The sequence below is a fragment of the Bubalus kerabau genome, chromosome 15, assembly GCF_029407905.1.
Source record: "Bubalus kerabau isolate K-KA32 ecotype Philippines breed swamp buffalo chromosome 15, PCC_UOA_SB_1v2, whole genome shotgun sequence".
In the NCBI taxonomy this organism is placed as follows: domain Eukaryota; kingdom Metazoa; phylum Chordata; class Mammalia; order Artiodactyla; family Bovidae; genus Bubalus; species Bubalus kerabau.
In genome coordinates this window covers 34,754,382-34,771,955 of record NC_073638.1, presented here as the reverse complement: position 1 = coordinate 34,771,955, position 17,574 = coordinate 34,754,382, and the positions used below count along the sequence as shown (strand labels likewise).

The following is a 17,574-nucleotide window of genomic DNA, read 5'->3' as shown; positions in this document are numbered from 1 at the left end:
AGAAGGGGAAGGCCACCCACTCCAGTATTCTGGCCTGGAGAATTCCACTGATGGAGGAGCCTGGTGGGCTACAGTCCATGGGGTTGCAAAGAGTCGGACACAACTGAGCTAGTTTCACATTCACTTTCACTTTCATGCCTCACAGAACCTGGACCCAGCCCTGCACACTGCAGGCTGACTCAGACATGAGGGCCCAGAGAACACACAAGGTTCCTATAGGGAGTCGCAGCCATGCATCTCCAGCTACTTCTGGGAGAACTCGGTGGCTGCTGACTGGTCCTGTGGGGACACTCTTGCTGTAGTGCCCGCATCTACCCATTTTTCCCACACATGTGCACACCTGACCATCCTATGCATCCTTCACCCCAGCCATCATCATTTCCCACTCTTCACCTTCCTCCTACATTCAAGAACAAGAGGTCAGGTATTGAGGCCCTTCTTCCTCAAAGTCAAGCCCAGGGAGGGCTGACGCTCTGCCCCTGAGGCCATACTGCCACTGAGCGACGGGCCTGGCTGTGAATGGCAGGAGCCCAGGAGAGAGACACGGGATAAGGCTGGTCACAGAGGGTTTGGAGGAGATGGGCAATCCGAGGGAAGGGGGATGAGGGAAGGAGAGGAAGTTAATGAGAGAGGCTAGCTCACTGAATCCTCACAAAATCCTCCCTTTACACAGCTGAGGAAACAGAAGTGTGGAGAGAGAATGTGGCTGGTTTACACAGCTAGTAAGTAGCAAAATGAGCTTTGGAACCAAATCCCTCTCCATCAGTGGTCCCTGCAACCAGAGGAAGTTTTGCCCTCCTCCAAGGAATTTTGACAGTATCCACAGACCTTTCTGATTTGTTCTGAATGGGGAAGGGGTTCTACTGACATCTGGGCTTCCCTGGTGGCTTGGTGGTAAAGAATCCGCCTGCAATGCAGGAGGCCTGGGTTCAATCCCTGGGTTGGGAAGATCCCCTGGAGAAGGGAAAGGCTACCCACTCCAGTATTCTGGCCTGGAGAATTCGATGGACTGTATAGTCCACGGGGTCGCAAAGAGTAGGACACGACTGAGGGACTTTCACTTTCTACTGACATCTAGTGGGTAGAGGCCAGGAATGCTACTAAACCTCCTAGGAGAGCCCCACGACAAAGGATAATCTGGTCCAAAATGTCAATAGTGCAGAGACTGACAAGCCCTGCTCTTGCACTTCCCTGGAAGATTCTTTACCTTGGCCCTTTTAGAGACTTTCGCTGGACTAAGAGATCTGAGATCCACTCGCCCAGGGATCACAAGAAAAAAACAACTGTACACCCCACCCCATTCCCAGCTTAGGCACCAGGCTCAGTGCTCACGCTACAGATCTGACAGCTACCATCACCAGTTTCCAACTATGGCACCTCTAGTTTCACCCTCCCCTGTCCATTGGAGGGAGGAGTTCTGATCTGCAGAAGAGATAGGCCTGTGTGGTGCACTGCTTATTATCTCCCCAAAGCCTGCTCTGTGCCCTGGTTAGGTTAGTTCTCAGATTTGGCCACAAGATGGCACCCCAACCCACCAGGAATATGAAGGCTCCTGGCCTGGGAGAGAGCATATGGCATGGGCCAACCTGTATCAAGGCCTGCGAGGGGTGGACTTGGGCCAGTTCCAGAGCCTAGCAGGACCAGATCTAAGGCCTGCAAGTGCCAGGTGTGAGAACACAGGCCAAACTTGGCTTCAGGACTCTCTTCACCTCTTTCTAGCCCATATCCTACCTTAGCTCATTCTTCATCACTCCCATCAACCCCCTCCTCCAGCCTCAACAAGAGAAATGACAGAGCTGAGGTGTTAGGATATAGGGCTTAGTATCATTCATCAATAAAGAAACTGACACAGAGAAGTTGAGTGATTTGCCCAAGGTCATAGCTAGTCAATGGTGGAGCTAGGATTTGAACACAAGTAATTTGGCTCCAAAGTTTATGCTCTTGACCACTGAATAACATCACCCCACTGTTAATTCACTGTACCCTGAGCCCTGCCTGTATACTCTTTAGTATCAGCCACTGATACCAAAAAGACACTCTGCATAGTACCATTGCTTTCCTCTGCAAGGAAGGGAGCAAATGTCTATGAGTAAGAGGAACAGCTCAAAAGTGGTGAGGTTCTCATCTGGGCTGAGGGTCTGTGGTTAGCCTTGTGGGTAAAAGGCTAAGGCTCTGTTCAGTGGTTCCTCCTCCCAACCCCCATTTCTCTGGGGTTATTTCCCTTCCCCATCCCACACCCCTCCCACCCCCACCCCCACCATGATGCCCTCTTGGTTTCTCTGGGCTTTATGCAAATGCCAGCCTTCTCACAGTGTGAAGAGGAAGTGAGAGAAAGAACTTTTATGTCCCTGCTTAGGATAGAGAAGGGGGGCATCCTTTGGGGCCTCAGAATGTCATCAAGGATGAAGGTGGGACAGTATGGGGCATCTCATGGGCAGCTACCCTCTCCCACCTGGGAGGCTTCTCTCTCTGAGCCTGCTCTGCTTACCTTGTAGGGGATTTTAGGTGTGATGGATACACTTTCACACTCCCCCTACTTCTAGCCCTGTCCTGCCTCTTTCTCTAGCCCTACATGGCCAGGGCTGACCAGGGCTTCTTCCAGCTTCCCTCTTCTAAGCACCCTTTGCCTCTCTCTGCCTCTCCCTCTGCTTCTGTCCACCCCCTGGGGCATGCTTCAGTTCCCCATTATGGTTCCCCATGGGGTAGAAGCCTGAGTGGGGTATGCACTGACTCCCCAAGAAAACCTGGGTGGGTTTCCCCTTGACTCAGCCCTGGTTTAGGGCTCCAGACTCCTATGGCCTCTCACACGAGGATTCTAGGATCCCAGCCCCTCTCCTGGCCTTTCTCAAATCATCCAGCCCTTAATGAGGAGCTACTGTGGCTCTGTGCAGTGTAGGGAGAAGCAAGCAAGAAGGAGCCCTGGTGGAGCTGAGAGTTCTTTTTCTGAGGAAATGAAGTAGGCTACAGTGAAGGTTAAGGAGCCATACTCTGATTCATGTGGTCCTGCAGGAGAGGGAAGTGGTGGAGCCCTGTGCCCCTCTGGTTGGCAGAATCACAAGAAGCTTCCACAGGGAGAAGAGGAACTGGATATCTGGCTGGAAGGAAGGGAAGGTTTGGAAAGGCTTCGGTCTTGTGTCTCCCCATCTTAATTTCTCCCAGCTCTGTGTGTGTGTGAGAGAGAGAGACCATCTCTCTGTGTCCATCTTTTTCTGTTCTTTCTGGGGACTCTGTTTCTCCATTTTATCACCTCCTTGGATTGAGGAAGAACTTCCTGAAAGAACTATGTCCTGGGAATCTGAATTTGGGCCAACCTGGGCTACACCAGGCCAGGCCTCCTCTTGGGTAGGGGGTGGGATTCACACTGACCAGGGTGAGAGGAGGACACTGAAAAGCACTCTTACCTTTGTATTACTCTGAAGGCATTGTATTGAAGGCGAAACATCTCCCCTTTAGAAGAAGAATACAGATCAATCTCTGGAGGGAGGAAGTGCCATCTGGCCCCGGACTCCAGCTCTCTCTGTGCCTCTGCCCATCTCTGCCCTTGTTTCTGCCATAACTCCGCCTCTCTCTGTCTCTCAGTTGTCCTTCCATGACCCTTCATCTCTTGCACTGCCCCTTGCCCCTCTCCAAACCTCTCCACTCCTCCAGACCTTTGCCCCAGCACACACAGCTTTCACTGGCACTGGGCTGGGATTCCCCTGGCAAGTGAGGACAGAGATGCCTGCAGCACAGCTTCGTCTCCAGGCCCACAAGCAGGTCTGTGGGTCAGTGTCGAGGGACAGCTGTCTGCACAGTGAGCGGGTGCCCACAGGTAAATAAGAGCCTCCTGTCTTCTTAATTAAATCGCCCTTTGCCCAGGCAGCCTTGTGTTCGATTGGGCTGGGCTAGATCAATAAGTTTCTTTTCCCAGCACAGCCACCCCCGGAGCTGGGCCTGACCTCCCCAGCCCTGTCCTGGCCCACCTGCCCACTTCCCTGACTGCCTGGGGCCCCTACAAGGGCTTGTGCCTCTCTGCCTGGGACCAAGCCTGGAACAAGTAAGGAGTGAAGGGGTAATGGCTTCATTGAGAAAACTGAGGGACTGCCAGCAAACATGGGCTGAGAAGGCTTGGGGGCCCAAACTACAGCTCCCACCCCATCATCAACGGTGAAGCCCAGAATCACCGCGGGGTTGGGGGGGGTGCTGCTCCTATATAGCCCCCAGATATCGCATCAGCGGCCCCTCCAGTGTAGCTGAAACCCTAGGAGAAAGGCGGCCTGTTAATGTTCAGGACCATTAGAAGGAGTTGCTTCTTCTCACCTCTAAGGACAGAATCCTCACTAAGGATCCTGGACTAGTTTGGGAGGATCAGTGAGCTGGGATCAGTATGCACAGCATGAGGCACTCACGGGGAGACTAGGGTCAGCCTGCAGTTAAGAAGGGCCCAGGGTCAGAAAAGGGTCGAAAGGGGTTAACAGGGGTCCAGGATTATTAGGTTGTTCGTAGATGGCTTAGAGGACAACACAACCCAGTGGAGGTGTGTGTAGTGTATAGGGGAGCGTGGAGAGTGCTATTTTGGAATCTATGCAATAGGGTACCTATGAAAGCGACATGGGGACTCCAGGTTCCCTGGAAAGGTCGATATTAAAGAACTGCTTGGAGCGATCCGGATCGAGGTGTCTCTGATAGCGGTCAAGGGTGTCTCATTTCACTAGGGAATCAGACAGTCCCTAGTTGGGAAAGGTAGGGGCGGGTACCAAACCGCCTTCTCACCTCAATCTGACCCAGGGGCGCGGATCGAGACGTCTCCCAGAGCCCCCACCCATTGAGTGGCGCTCCCCAGGGCGGAGCGTTGGCGGGTTCCTCTCCCCCACCCCTCCCCGGGAGCCGCAGGATGGGTGCCCGGCTGGCGCCCCCAGCGCTGGGGTTGAAGGAGGCCGGGCTCCGCGCGGGGCTGGGAGAGGGGCGCGGAATCAGGGCTTTTTAGGACCCAGCGCGGCGCCTCCCTCCGGGGGCGAGTGCGGCTGCGCGCGCCGTGTGCCCGTGTCCGGAGAGCGGCGGGCTGGACGCGGACCGCGCGAGCGAGCGAGCGAGCCAGCTAAGCCCAGCAGCAGCCCCAGCAGCAGCAGCCTCGCGGGCGGCGGCGGCCGCCGCTCCGCGCCTCGCCTCCCCGGCCTCACCAGCCTTGCCTCGCCGCGCCCAGACCCGCCACCCTCGCCTCCCCGGCCCGATCGCCGCAGCCCCCTCGCCTCGGTCGACAGCGCCAACCGCCTGCCCGAAGCAGGGCGCAGAGCGCAGGGCGCAGAGGCACCGGAGTCAGTGCCCGCCGGCCCCGCAGACGGAGCCCAGTCGGGAGAACCCTAGCCCGGCCCCGCGCAGCTCCGCAACAGTCCGGGAGCTGTCCCTTCAGCACCGCCGCCGGAGCCGGAGCCCGAGTCGGAGCGCAATCCAGCGGAGAGCCCCAGATCCAGCCGGAGCGCACGGAGCGCAGCGCTCCGCGGCAGCAGCACAGAACAGCACCCTTGGTGCCCCTGCCCGGGGGGCCCGCCATCTCTTCCGAGAGGCGGGGAGAAGGAGAGAGGAGGGCGGGCGAGCGGACAGGCGCGCCTGCCGCCGGGGGGAGCAGGCAGCCAGGCAAGGAGAGGGAGGGGGCCGGAGTCCGCCCTGCGCCCCGAGCTGCAGCCGGGCCACGCAGGGAGGAAGGCAGCGGGTATCCATCTCCCCTGCGCCGAGAGCGCGCTGCGACGACCACCTCACAGCAGAGCGCGAGTTTCCCGGCTCCCTCTCCTCCTTTCCCCTCCCCCTTCCAGGAGCTGATCCATGTCCGGCCCTGGAAGCAGCTGACCTTCCCCCCGATAGCTTTGTGTCGATTTCTCTATCTTCCCGCTGAGATGGGGACGGGAGCCCGGCCCCCCCACCCTCTTTTTTCTCCTCCCGGGGCTCGCCGCTGAGCGCCACCTCCCCCCCAACCCCCCGCAACCCCTTCCCTCTCTCCCTCCCTCCCTTCTTTCCTCCTCTGCCTCCTCCGCAGCCGGACTAGCTCCCTCCCACATCTGGCGTCCGGAGACCCTGGGGATCCCGCGCACACTCCCTTGAACCAGCACCCGACAGAAAGCGCCCTGAAGGGCTTGGGTTGCTCTCGGAGTAGCCGGAGCCGCGGTCCTCTGTCCCCCCGACGGCTGGGGGGAGGGGGGAGGAGGCCGCGCGCCCCCCTCCCCGGCGCCAACTCCCCCTGGCGGCCGCTCCCATGGGTGTCGCTGGGCCGCGCCATGCCTAAGGAGGCGCCGCGATGGGCCAAGGGGACGAAAGCGAGCGCATCGTGATCAACGTGGGCGGCACGCGCCACCAGACGTACCGCTCGACGCTGCGCACGCTGCCCGGCACGCGGCTCGCCTGGCTGGCTGAGCCCGACGCCCACAGCCACTTCGACTATGACCCGCGCGCAGACGAGTTCTTTTTCGACCGCCACCCCGGCGTCTTCGCGCACATCCTGAACTACTACCGCACGGGCAAGCTGCACTGCCCGGCCGACGTGTGCGGGCCACTCTACGAGGAGGAGCTGGCCTTCTGGGGCATCGACGAGACCGACGTGGAGCCCTGCTGCTGGATGACTTACCGCCAGCACCGCGACGCCGAGGAGGCGCTGGACAGCTTCGGCGGCGCGCCCCTGGACAACAGCGCGGACGACGCGGACGCCGACGGCCCCGGCGACTCAGGCGACGGCGAGGACGAGTTGGAGATGACCAAGCGCCTGGCGCTCAGCGACTCCCCAGACGGACGGCCTGGCGGCTTCTGGCGCCGCTGGCAGCCGCGCATCTGGGCCCTCTTCGAGGACCCCTACTCATCCCGCTACGCGAGGGTAAGTGACAACTTAGCCATGAGAAGAGTGGGGCGGGGAAGGCAGCGTCCTCTGCCTCCCGCGGGCAGGGTTGGATCCGAGAACTGGTGCCGGGAAGTCAAAGCAGAAAGGAGGATGTTTGTGCACGTGTGGCAGAGACAGTGACTCTCCTCAAGGGTGACTAGCTTTGTACGTATGTAAAGGTCTGTGTATTTCTGAATTTCGTATGTATAAGTGAGTATGAATGGGTGTGTTTGTGTGCATGAGTTGATAGTGTGCGCATATTTATGTAAGTGTGGTGGTGTATATTTGGGTGGGTAAGGTATATGGTGAGAACGAGCGAGCATGTGTGTATGTTTGAGTGTGCAGGCGTGCCTGTGCATGCACATCACCATCTCTGCAGGTGTACAGGGTGAAGCTCTGAACTGTCCTTTAGATTTTGGTGTGGGGAGGGAAGTAGGAGTCCTTCCTCTCTCCCAGGTAAGGGGCATGTGGAACCAGCCAGGGCCCACAGAAGAGGGCTTGAGACCTGATCTGCTGTGTGAGATAGACCACCCCACCCCGCGGAGCAGCCTCAGAGCATCCCAGGGAGATGGTCAAGGGGCAGTCTTTATGGCTAATTAACTGATAGATGGTGGAGCTGGGGGAGGGTGTGATTCCTCTGAGACCTGCTCCTGGAAACAGAGCCTGCCCTTCTTTCTTGTCAAAAGGAGAGAGGGCTGGAGAGGGCCTCTGGGCTTCTGCCTGTGCTTCCTCTAGGACCTGTCTGGACAGGGAGGGCATCTACAGGGGTGTGAGAGGGAGGTATGTCTTCATCAACCACTCCCCTTTAGTGACAGCAGCTTGTTGCCAGGGAGAAAGGGCACCCTGCTGCCCACCCTGGCCCATCAAATGGCTCCTCCGATCAGTTTCCTCAAATGGAAAGAGAGAGAGGGGGCCTGGTGAATTCTAAGGGTCTTTGCTGCTTCACTGAGCCCAAAAGGGAGACAGGGGTAGCAGCCACCTATCCTGGAAGAAACCCCTCTTGCCTTTGCTAGGCTCTGCCCTCAGAGATCTGAACAGAGGGGAAGGGTCAGAGTTGGGAATTTAAAGCAGAGTCCCTCCCCAGTGTGTGAGCCACCCCCTAATCCCCTCCCAGTCAAGACATTACCTTCAATGCCCTATCTCCTTTACTGCTCCACACCCCTTCCCTCCTGCCCTCAAACTGGGGATGGAGGTTCAGGCAGGGGAGGGAGCAGGAGTGCCTCCCCGGCTGACTTCAGTGGGGAGAAGGGACCAGGGGGCACTGAAGCTTCCACAGCAGGAAAAGGCTGTGTTTAGGCACAGGCCTGATGGACGTGTTACTGAGATCAAACACTCAGTGTTTTAGCATCTGAGGGAGAGGGCAACAGGTCTTATATATTAAATCCTAGATCAGATATGTGTGTGTGTTTGGGGCGGGGAGGGGGTGTGTGGAGGTGCAGTAATAGGGAGATAGTTAAACCCTCCGTTTTGAAAAGCCTGCCCAAGGTCACCCAGGGAGTTAGAGGCCATGGTGTACTGGGACCCAAGTCCCCTGGGACCCCGTCCTCCACTCAGCTGGCCACCAGCTCCCTGCCATCTCCAGAGGAGACTGGGATCCTCAGAGGTCTCCCTCCTCCCCTCTCCTGACAGAGGCCACCATAGCCAGGGGATTATGTAACTGGAAGCTGTAGCTGAGCTGTGAGGAGGGGCAGGAGAAAGGGGACTGGGAGGTTGAACTGGGGCATGTGGGGGCAGGGGGCAAGGGGAGCAGAGGCCTAGGTTAGAGCAGCTGCCCATTAGCCTGCATTTGACCTTGGGAAGCATCTTGCTACCACCACCACCACCCCCTTGGCCCCAGAAGCAAAGAGTAGGCCCAACTTCCATATGGTCCTCTCCACCTCCTGGTGCTCTAGCAAGAGGCTGAGTCCCCGACTCCTGGGGTCAGCTTCCAGCTCTGACCCTAGCCCCTGAGTTTCAGGATAGGCAGGGGTCACGTGGGACATATTTAGCCCCTTGCCCTGTCCATCTCCTCCCACTGGCCATTCCCCCATGCAGATACATGAGTTGGCTAAAGGGGGTCATGTTGGTGTACAGAATCTTACAGAAAAGTCCTGGTTCTCTCCAGCGTCCACTGAAGAGCAGATTGAGGGAAAAGTTGAGCAGTGGTTGGGGGTGGGGTGGGGTGCTTAGAAGGTGCCCCCCTCAGCCTATCTGTGCAACATTCTTTCCCCAGTGGCCACATAGAGTTGTTCCAGCTCCCTCGGGTGACAGCTGAGGACACTGGGGCCTGCCCAAGGGCACACAGGAAGTGAGGGCAGAGCCTGGATTAGAACCCAGGCTTCCCGCTGCACGCCCGGCCGGCCTAGCTGCATTGCGCTGCCTCTCTGCGGCTCATCTGCGCAGAGCCCAGCCGGCCGCCCGCCCGCTCTCCCTCCTGCATCTCGGCTCCTCCGCCGCCGTCACCTTTGTTTACCCCTCCCCCTCGCGGGCCCCAGGCCGCCTCAGATTGCTGTGTCGGGATTCAAATGTTTATTCAGAATTCCAGGCCACAATCCTGTGTGTGACATAGTAGATGTGTGTGAAAGACAAGCTGTATGTGTGAGAATCTGTGTAAGAGAGATTCTGTGTGGGTGTGAGAGGTTCTTCATGTGTGTGTGTGTGTGTGTGTGTGTGTGTGTAAGGCCACATGAGAATAAAAGCATGTGTGAGTGAGACTCTGGGGGCGGGTGTGTGTGTTGAGATTGACTACGTGAGAGAGATTCTGTGTGTTTCTGTATCAGAGTAATCTCATGTGAGTGTGAAAAAGACATATTCTGTGGGTTCTGGGAGATGGACTTTGTGTGTGAGAATGAGACTGTGTGGGAGAGAGTGCGTATATAAGAGAGAGAGGGGACTGTATGTGTCCGAGAGATGCTCTGTGCATGTGTGAGAGAGAAGGATTCTTGGGGAGGGCGTGAGAGACTTGAGGTGAGTGTATTTCTGTGTGTGGCGGGTGGGACACTGGGAAGCTCTGCATGTAAGGTTGCGTGCACAAGACCATCTGTGTGAGAGGCTGTGTGGGGTGGGAGCTCTATGTGTGTGACAGAGACCCTGTGTGTATGTGAGGTGCGTGTGAGGCAGGAACTGTGTGCGGGAACCTAGTGTCAGTGTGGCTGTGTGGACTTGTATGTGAGAGGGGCTTTGGGTTACCTGTGTGTGTGTGCCTTGAGGGAGGTGAAACTCAGACCCGCTTCCTGCCTGCTGCCTTCATCTCCTGGGACTTCTGGGCTGCCTTAGTGAGTGGTTTTGCCCCCTATTTTCCATCCTTAGTGGAAACACTGCTCTAGCCCAGGCCAGTTGGTTGTTGGTACACAGTGAGGCCACCCCACTGCAGGCCTTAGTGGTGGCCCTGGGAGATACGGGCTAACTAGATGGGTGGGAGGTTCCATCTGAGCTCTTTGGAGGTGACAGCGCTAGCCAGAGCTGCTGGTTTGCTGGCCCCTCTCTCCTACTGGTTCCTGGGCTCCCAGGCTGAGGGAGTGAGGGGTAGGGAGGTGAGCTGGGGCAGGATGAGCCCAACTTGTCTTTTGGCATGAGGGGTCATGCCCCAGACACACACAAGCAAAAGATGACGACGACACTTTGTGGTAAGTGCTGTGAAGGGGCTTCCTGGGACTGTGAGAGTAAGAACTATCCCGGAGGAGGTAACTCAGGGATGCACTTTGAGGGGCAAGTAGGAATTACCCAGGCAGATGGCAGGGAACAGCAGTGCTAGCATGCAAAACTGTGGAGGTGTGGGAGCAGGCAGGGTCACGTGGGAGCAGCCTGGGGCAGCCCAGCCTTGAAAACCGCCCTCCTCTCTCCCCTGGGGGCCAGCACAGGTCGGAGGCTCTTGGCTTTTATCTTTGATGTTCATGTTGTCATCAGGAACATTGCTCGGTGTCAGGTCACACATCACCAGTGGTGTGCCCTGTGCTACAGATCAGAGAGTGTCCTGTGCGTGTGTGTGTGTATGTGTGGACATCTCTCCCCCAAAGTCACTTGACTTTGCAGTGACAAAGAAGTGCCAGTGACCCCAAGCTTGGGAAGCCCCACCTCCACCCACCCCACTGCCCAGCTCTCCTCTGATGCCAGGTCTCCATCTCTCTTTCTTGTCCCCACCTGTTTGGAACCTGATGTAGTCCTCCTCTCCCCCAACTCCCCAGGGCGGATCCTCACCTGGCAGCTGGGATGAATTGCCCAGCCAGAGACTTCGGCCCTCCCTTGGGTCCCAGCTGACACTGGGATCTTGGCTTGGCATGTGGAGGGACTGGGGACAGGGGTGCTAATAGGGACTTCCTGGGCAGCTCGCCCCCACTTCAGAGCACACTGCCCCAGGTCAGGGCCCCACTTTGAGTCATGGGAACACGTGAAGGAGACCCATGAGCAGGGCAGAAGGGCTTGGTGCCTTCCCCTCTGGCCACCCTAAGCACTCCTCACCATACTGTGTCCCCCATCTGGTGTTCCTCACCTTCTCACAATGCTTTGACAGGTGTCCGCGTGTCTTTGAATGGTAGACAGCCTCCCCTGTGCCAGCTCCCCAACCAGTAATGAAAGTCACCAAGCGAGTGTCTTCTGGTCAGCTTCTCAGCCTCTTCACCTCTAAAATGGGCATAATGATAGAACCTGTCCCAGAGGGTTGATGGAAAGATGAACTGAGTTATCTACATGTTGGTGGAAAGCCCCAAGTCACGGGGCCTGGCATGTAGTCAGTGCTCAATGAATGTTGGCTTCTGTTATTAAACTCCTGTTGGTTGGATTAGCATTTCACTCCATGACTTTCTCTAGACTCCACCCTTTGCCCTCTGTCCTAAGCCCACTATCCTGGTTTCCAGCCATCTTTGTGTCCCCCCGGCCCACCTTCCTGCAGCTTCCTGACTCCTGTCCTGCCTCCAGCCCCTGGCCCTTCCATATCACCCTCCACTTGTAAGCCACAGAGATCTCTTCAACTCACAAATCTGTCAGCTTACAGCCTTGCCTGCTTAAAACCCTTCGGTGCTTCCCCAGCCCGTTCTGTGGTCCCTTGGGCCTGGCCTGTCTCTCTAGGCTCCTCCGGCCTGGCTCTCTCTATTACATCAGATGAGCTTCAGTCATCCTGGCCACAATTCATTTTCTTGCACGTGACAGGTCCCCCTGCCTCATGGCCTTTGCATATGCTGTTCCCTCTGGAGCACTCTTTCCTCCTGAGTTGCCCCTCTTTATCCCTGACACCCCTCCTCAAACCTCAGTTCCCTGGAAATGCCTTTCTGGACCCCACAGGCTGGGTCTAGGACCAGAGTCCTTCCCTTTAAAGTAGCAATCTAGTGTGTAATAAAATGCTCATTAGCAGTCTTGCTTGATTCCAATCTGTCTCCCACTCCAGAATCTAAGCTTCTTATATACTCAGTTTAATAGGAGCCATTATTGAAATAGATGAGGAAGGCAAGGCCCAGAGAGGTGTGCTTTGTCCAAGGTCCCAGTGAACAAGTTAGGGGGCTGGTTTAGGAACTCAGGTCTTCGACTCCTGGTTCCGTAGCTGGGAGCCCCGTCCACCTTACAACACTTCAGCGAGTGCCGGGGTCTGGCACTCCAGGGGCAGGAATCTGTGCTCCCTAACTCTGGGCAGTGTAGAATGTGCCAGAGCTTTAGAGGAGACTGGCCTGAACCTCCAAGAGAGAGAAGTATGTTGTTTCAGAGGCGGTGAAGGGAGCTGGTGGGGGCTCGTTCCAGGGCCCACCGCCTGGACCAAGGATCTAGGGCCTCCCAAGACAGCTGAATATAGTGCTATGACTATTCTGAGCAGTCCCATGACCAGTATATTCACTCTGGACCGAAAGGTCAGGGCCTCAAGCTGCGGCCTCCCGTGGGCCCTGGGCCAGCCTGGCCACACCATGGGTGCAGGCTCCAGGGAAAGGGGAATCTAGGAGGCTCCAGGGACGGTTAGATGCCCAACCCTATTGCTGGAGAACCACCTGGGGGGAGGGACTGCCTTTCATATGCACAGGACTGTTGGGTGCTGCCAGGCCACCTCTAGCTACTGCCCTCATCCGGCAGAGGAAAATCAGGCTCAGAGCAGGGAAGACACTTGCCTAAGACCACACAGCCCATCAACGAGGCTCAAACTCCACCCCAAGCCTCTTGGCCTAGGGGCTGGCCATTTGTATTTATTTGCTCTCTCAGTTTTAAGAGAATATTAAATTCCACCTGGGCAGCAGTTAGCTGCCCTCCTTCCTCCCTTCCTCACTCCCCTCCCAGGGCCCAGTACAGCTGGTAGAGACCTCTCTTAACCAGTCAACCCAGACTTGGCCCAGATCCTGTATTCATCCCCTAGGCCAAATTTTCCAGAAGCCTCTTCCTTGAGTCAACGTACTAATGGCTACTGTTTACTACCCAGGTGGTGTTAGTGGTAAAGAACTCTCCTGCCAATGCAGGAAATTTAAGAGACTCAAGTTCAATCCCTAGGTCAGGAAGATCTCCTGAAGCAGGAAAGGGCAACCCACTCCTGTATTCTTGCCTGGAGAATGCCACACACAGAGGAGCCTGGCAGGCTACAGTCCATAGCGTCACAGAGTCAGACACAACTGAAGCGACTTAGCACACATGCACTTTATTTACTAAAGCACTTACTATGTATCAGACAGCCTTAAGGATTTGATTTACGTATTCTCATTCAATTGTCATACGAACACCCGTGGAGCTGTACCATTATTATCACACCAATGTCCCAGATGAGGCTGTTGCAGCTCAGAGAGGTTAAGTAGCCTTTCCAAGGTCATTGTAGACCCTGAGTAGTGGACCAGCATTTAGCTGTGGGACCACCTGACCCCAGAGCTCCATCCATAACCACTATTCAGTACCGCCTCTTGTTGTTATTCCAGGGTACTGGGGGCTGTGGCTGGCCGTGGCCCAGGCTTGGGTTTCCTTCTGTTTTCTTTCCTCCTTCAGCAAACTCTCTTTCCCAGAAACCTGTTTGGGAATCCTGCTCTGCAGTTCTGGCCCCTGAACCATGGCAGGTGAAGGCCCAGCCTGGTGGGGTAAGATGATGCACTGGCAGCCCCCAGAAAGAGACTTTTCAGAAGGTGCCTCTCCTGCCCCTGCCAGCCGTGCAGGCCCCGGGAAATGACTTGGGGGCTTGGGAGGATCGGAAGTTATCCTGCGAGAGGTGACACCTGGTGAGCATGCTGGCTCCTCCTCAGCTCCGCATTCGAGGCCTTCTGCTCTGGAAGCTGGCCACGGGTCCTGCTGCTCCCTTCTGCCAGGCTCCTCCCTTCTGCTAGGCTCCTCCCTTTTGCCAGGCTCCTCCCTTCCACCAGGCTCCTCCCTGACCTCATCATCTGAACCTCAGTCCAGCCTCCAGGTTTTTGCTCATCTATTCCCTCTCCCAGTAGCCTTTCTAGTTTTTGCTGAACCAAAAATCCATTCCCCCAGGTCCCTAATGCTTAGCCTGACTGCTCCTGCCCTCACTGACTCCTTTGGGAGTGCAGGGTCTGGGTTGGGCAAGAAGTCACAGGCTTGCCTGATTTGAGCTGACAGTCAGTGGGTCACTCCTGGGGGCCTGGGGCTTAGCACCAGCTCAGGGACGAGGAGAGAAGAGGCCACAGACAGGACCCCCATTGTGGGCATGAGGCAGCTACCCCAGAGCAAGATCTGTAGCCAGGCCACTAAGCCAACCAGGCTCCCATAGGCAGGTCCCATTGTCCCTTCAGGCTATAGTTCCCCTTTGGAAGATAGTTCAGTTCAGTTCATTTCAGTCGCTCAGTCGTGTCCAACTCTTTGTGACCCCATGAATTGCAGCACGCCAGGCCTCCCTGTCCATCACCAACTCCCGGAGTTTACTCAAACTCATGTCCATCAAGTGGGTCATGCCATCCAGCCATCTCATCCTCTGTCGTCCCCTTCTCCTCCTGCCCCCAATCCCTCCCAGCATCAGGGTCTTTTCCAGTGAGTCAGCTCCTTGCATGAGGTGGCCAAAGTACTGGAGTTTCAGCTTTAGCATCAGTCCTTCCAGTGAACACCCAGGACTGATCTCCTTTAGAATGGACTGGTAGAGGACCTTCTAAATCAGCAGTCCCCAACCTTTTTGACCACAGGGACCAGTTTCGTGGAAGGCAGGTTTTCCATGAACCAGGGTGGAGGATGACTTCAGGATGGTTCAAGCATAATACATTTATTATACACTTTATTTCTATTATTATTATATCGGCTCCACTTCAGGTCACAGGGCATTAGATCTCAGAGACTGTGGACCCCTGTTCTAAATGACCACCAAGTCCCTTCGCCACTCTGACACGCCAGGAGTCCAGAGTTCCAAGCTTCAGCTTCCCGGAGGCACCGTGGGAGCCAGGGTGTACATGCATGCTGAGTTGTTTCGGTTGTCTCTGACTTTTTGTGACCCTGTGGACCATAGCTCGCTGGGCTCCTCCATCTATGGGATTCTCCAGGCATGAATACTGGAGTGGGTTGCCATGCCCTCCTCCAGGGGATCTTCCCAACCCAGGGATTGAAACTGCATCTCTTGTGTATCTTGCATTGACAGACGGGTTCTTGACCACTGGTGCCACCTGAGAAGCCCTGGGAGCCGGGTTAGTCCTTTCCTATTTCTCCTTCCACATTCTGCGCCCAGCTCCTCTCTAGGGCACATGTGAGCTCTCCTGGTATCAAGCGGGCAGGAGCCCAGGGGAGGGGGTCTGAGAAGCTTTCCCCTACATTCATTCAGGCTCCCGTGGTAATCCCATCCTACCTGGCGTCGCCACAGGCGCTAGGCCCCTGGGAGTCACTGGGTGTGTAGACTCCCCCAGTCCTCTCATGGCACAAATTGGGGGGTACCACCTCTCTATGGTGTGCTTGCTCTGGCCCAGTGGGTGGCACCTCCAGCTCTCTTCTCCAGGCCCTTCTCTTAGCTGTCTGCCCTTCACGAGTTGCAGAAAGGTGTACTGAGAGACAAGATGCTATGCCAGACTCTAGGGGCTGGAGCAGGGCAGGCTGGGGCTATCTTCGATGGTGCCGAGGCACTGCAGAGAAGGGAGGCAGTGGGCTTCTGCTGTGCTGGATGGGCCAGGGGTGTTTGCAATCGTTGTAATGGGGCTAGAGGGGTGTTTCTGGGGACCCCCATCCATGGGTAACTTTCAGTTTACTTAGGATCCTTCAAAAATGTCAGGCTTGAACTTCCCTGGCAATCCACTGGTTACGATTCCACACTCCCAACACAGAGCACAGGTTCAGCCCTTGGTCAGGGAAGATCCCACATGCTGAGCAGCCAAAAGCAGAAGACAGGTAAAACTCCTGGGCTCTGTCCCTGGAGAACTTGACTCCTGGGTCTGGAAGGAGATGGTCAGGCTGCCTATGCTCCAGAGTCTGTTCTCTGGCGATGCTGATACTCAGAGAAGGAGGATTTGCCATGGGGTCTGGGACACAGGGGTTCTTGCTCCTCAGTGTGGTCCTCTGACCAAGAGAATCAACATCACCTGGGCACTTGGTAGAAAGAAAGCGTTTCAGGTCCCAGCCCTGCCCCCAGCCCTACTGATTCAGAATCTGTGTTTTAACAAGATCTTCAGATGAATCATACGCACACCAGATTCTGAGAAGTGCTGAGGCAGGAAACCGTTCCCAGTGGAGGGGAAGTATCAGGACACAAAGAGGCCTGGACGGGTGTGTGCTGGTTGGCAGAGCTTCGTGGGTGATTCTGATCTTTCCTTGTGCCCAAGACGCTGACATTGGGGTGGTGTGCCTGGAGGGTGAGTCCCCAGCTGGATAAATGACAGCCGCTTCCTTCTAGGTGCTGAGACCAAAAACCTCGGCACCCATCCTTGATTCCTCACTTTTTCTCACACATCAGCAAATCCTGTTGTCTCTGTGCTGAAAATACAGCCAGAACCTGACCTCGTCACATTGCCTCCACTGCTACCTCCCTGGCTGAAGCCACCATCGTCTCTCCCCCGGATTCCTGTGAACTGTCCGCTTGCTTCTGCCCTTTGCAGCACCTTCTGCGCACAGCAGCCAGGGCCCTCCTGGTCAAATGCTTGCCAGGTTGAGCCACCCCTGTACTCTGCTCACTCAGGGAGCAGCCCAGGCCCCTGCAAGGGTTATAAGGCTCCTCAGGAGCTGCCCGCACCCAGCCTCCCCCTCCGCTCTCTTTCCTCCCCTCTCATTCTGGCTCCTTGGTTTTCCACCAGCACAGCGCTTGTGCTTCTGCCTCAGGACCTGTCCTCTCACCCTACCTTCTACCTGGAGTGCTTTCCCCTCGCTGTTTACTCCCTCACTCTCACCTCCTTTAGGCCTGTACTCAGAGGTCATCCCCTCAGGTTGCACCCTTGCGTTCCCTTCCCCCATTTTATGCTTTCCCGTTTTCTTCTTGGCATTTAACAGCATCCAACTGTATTTTATTATTGACCTTGTTTATTGTCCGCTTCCCCCACTAGAATATGTTGTTTTTCAGTTGCCCAGCCGTATCCGACTCTTTGCAACCCCATGAACTGCAGCACACCAGGCTTCCCCGTCCTTCACTATCTCCCGGAGTTTTCTCAAACTCATGTCCATCACGTCGGTGACGCCATCCAACCATCTCATCCTCTGTCGTTCCCTTCTCCTCCTGCCTTCAATCTTTCCCAGCATCGAGGTCTTTTCCAATGAAATAGTAAAGAACGTTCTACTAGAATATAAACTCTATATTCTTATATAAGAATAAAAGCTTCACTAGAATTTAAGCTCCAGGAAGACAGGGATTTTTGTCTTTTACCCATCGTTCTGTGCTTGGTATC

The 17,574-nt window shown here is 56.0% G+C and overlaps 1 protein-coding gene across 1 annotated transcript in view; it reads left to right on the top strand.

Moving 5' to 3' along the window:
* Nucleotides 1–6,027: 6,027 nt before the first annotated feature.
* The window catches only part of KCNC1 (potassium voltage-gated channel subfamily C member 1), a 43,959-nt gene continuing 32,412 nt past the window's right edge, over nucleotides 6,028–17,574 (top strand). The window contains exon 1 of the mRNA XM_055548453.1: nucleotides 6,028–6,838. Coding sequence (XP_055404428.1) covers nucleotides 6,269–6,838 — 570 coding nt within the window. The 5' untranslated portion in view covers nucleotides 6,028–6,268. The remainder of the gene's footprint in view (nucleotides 6,839–17,574) is intronic.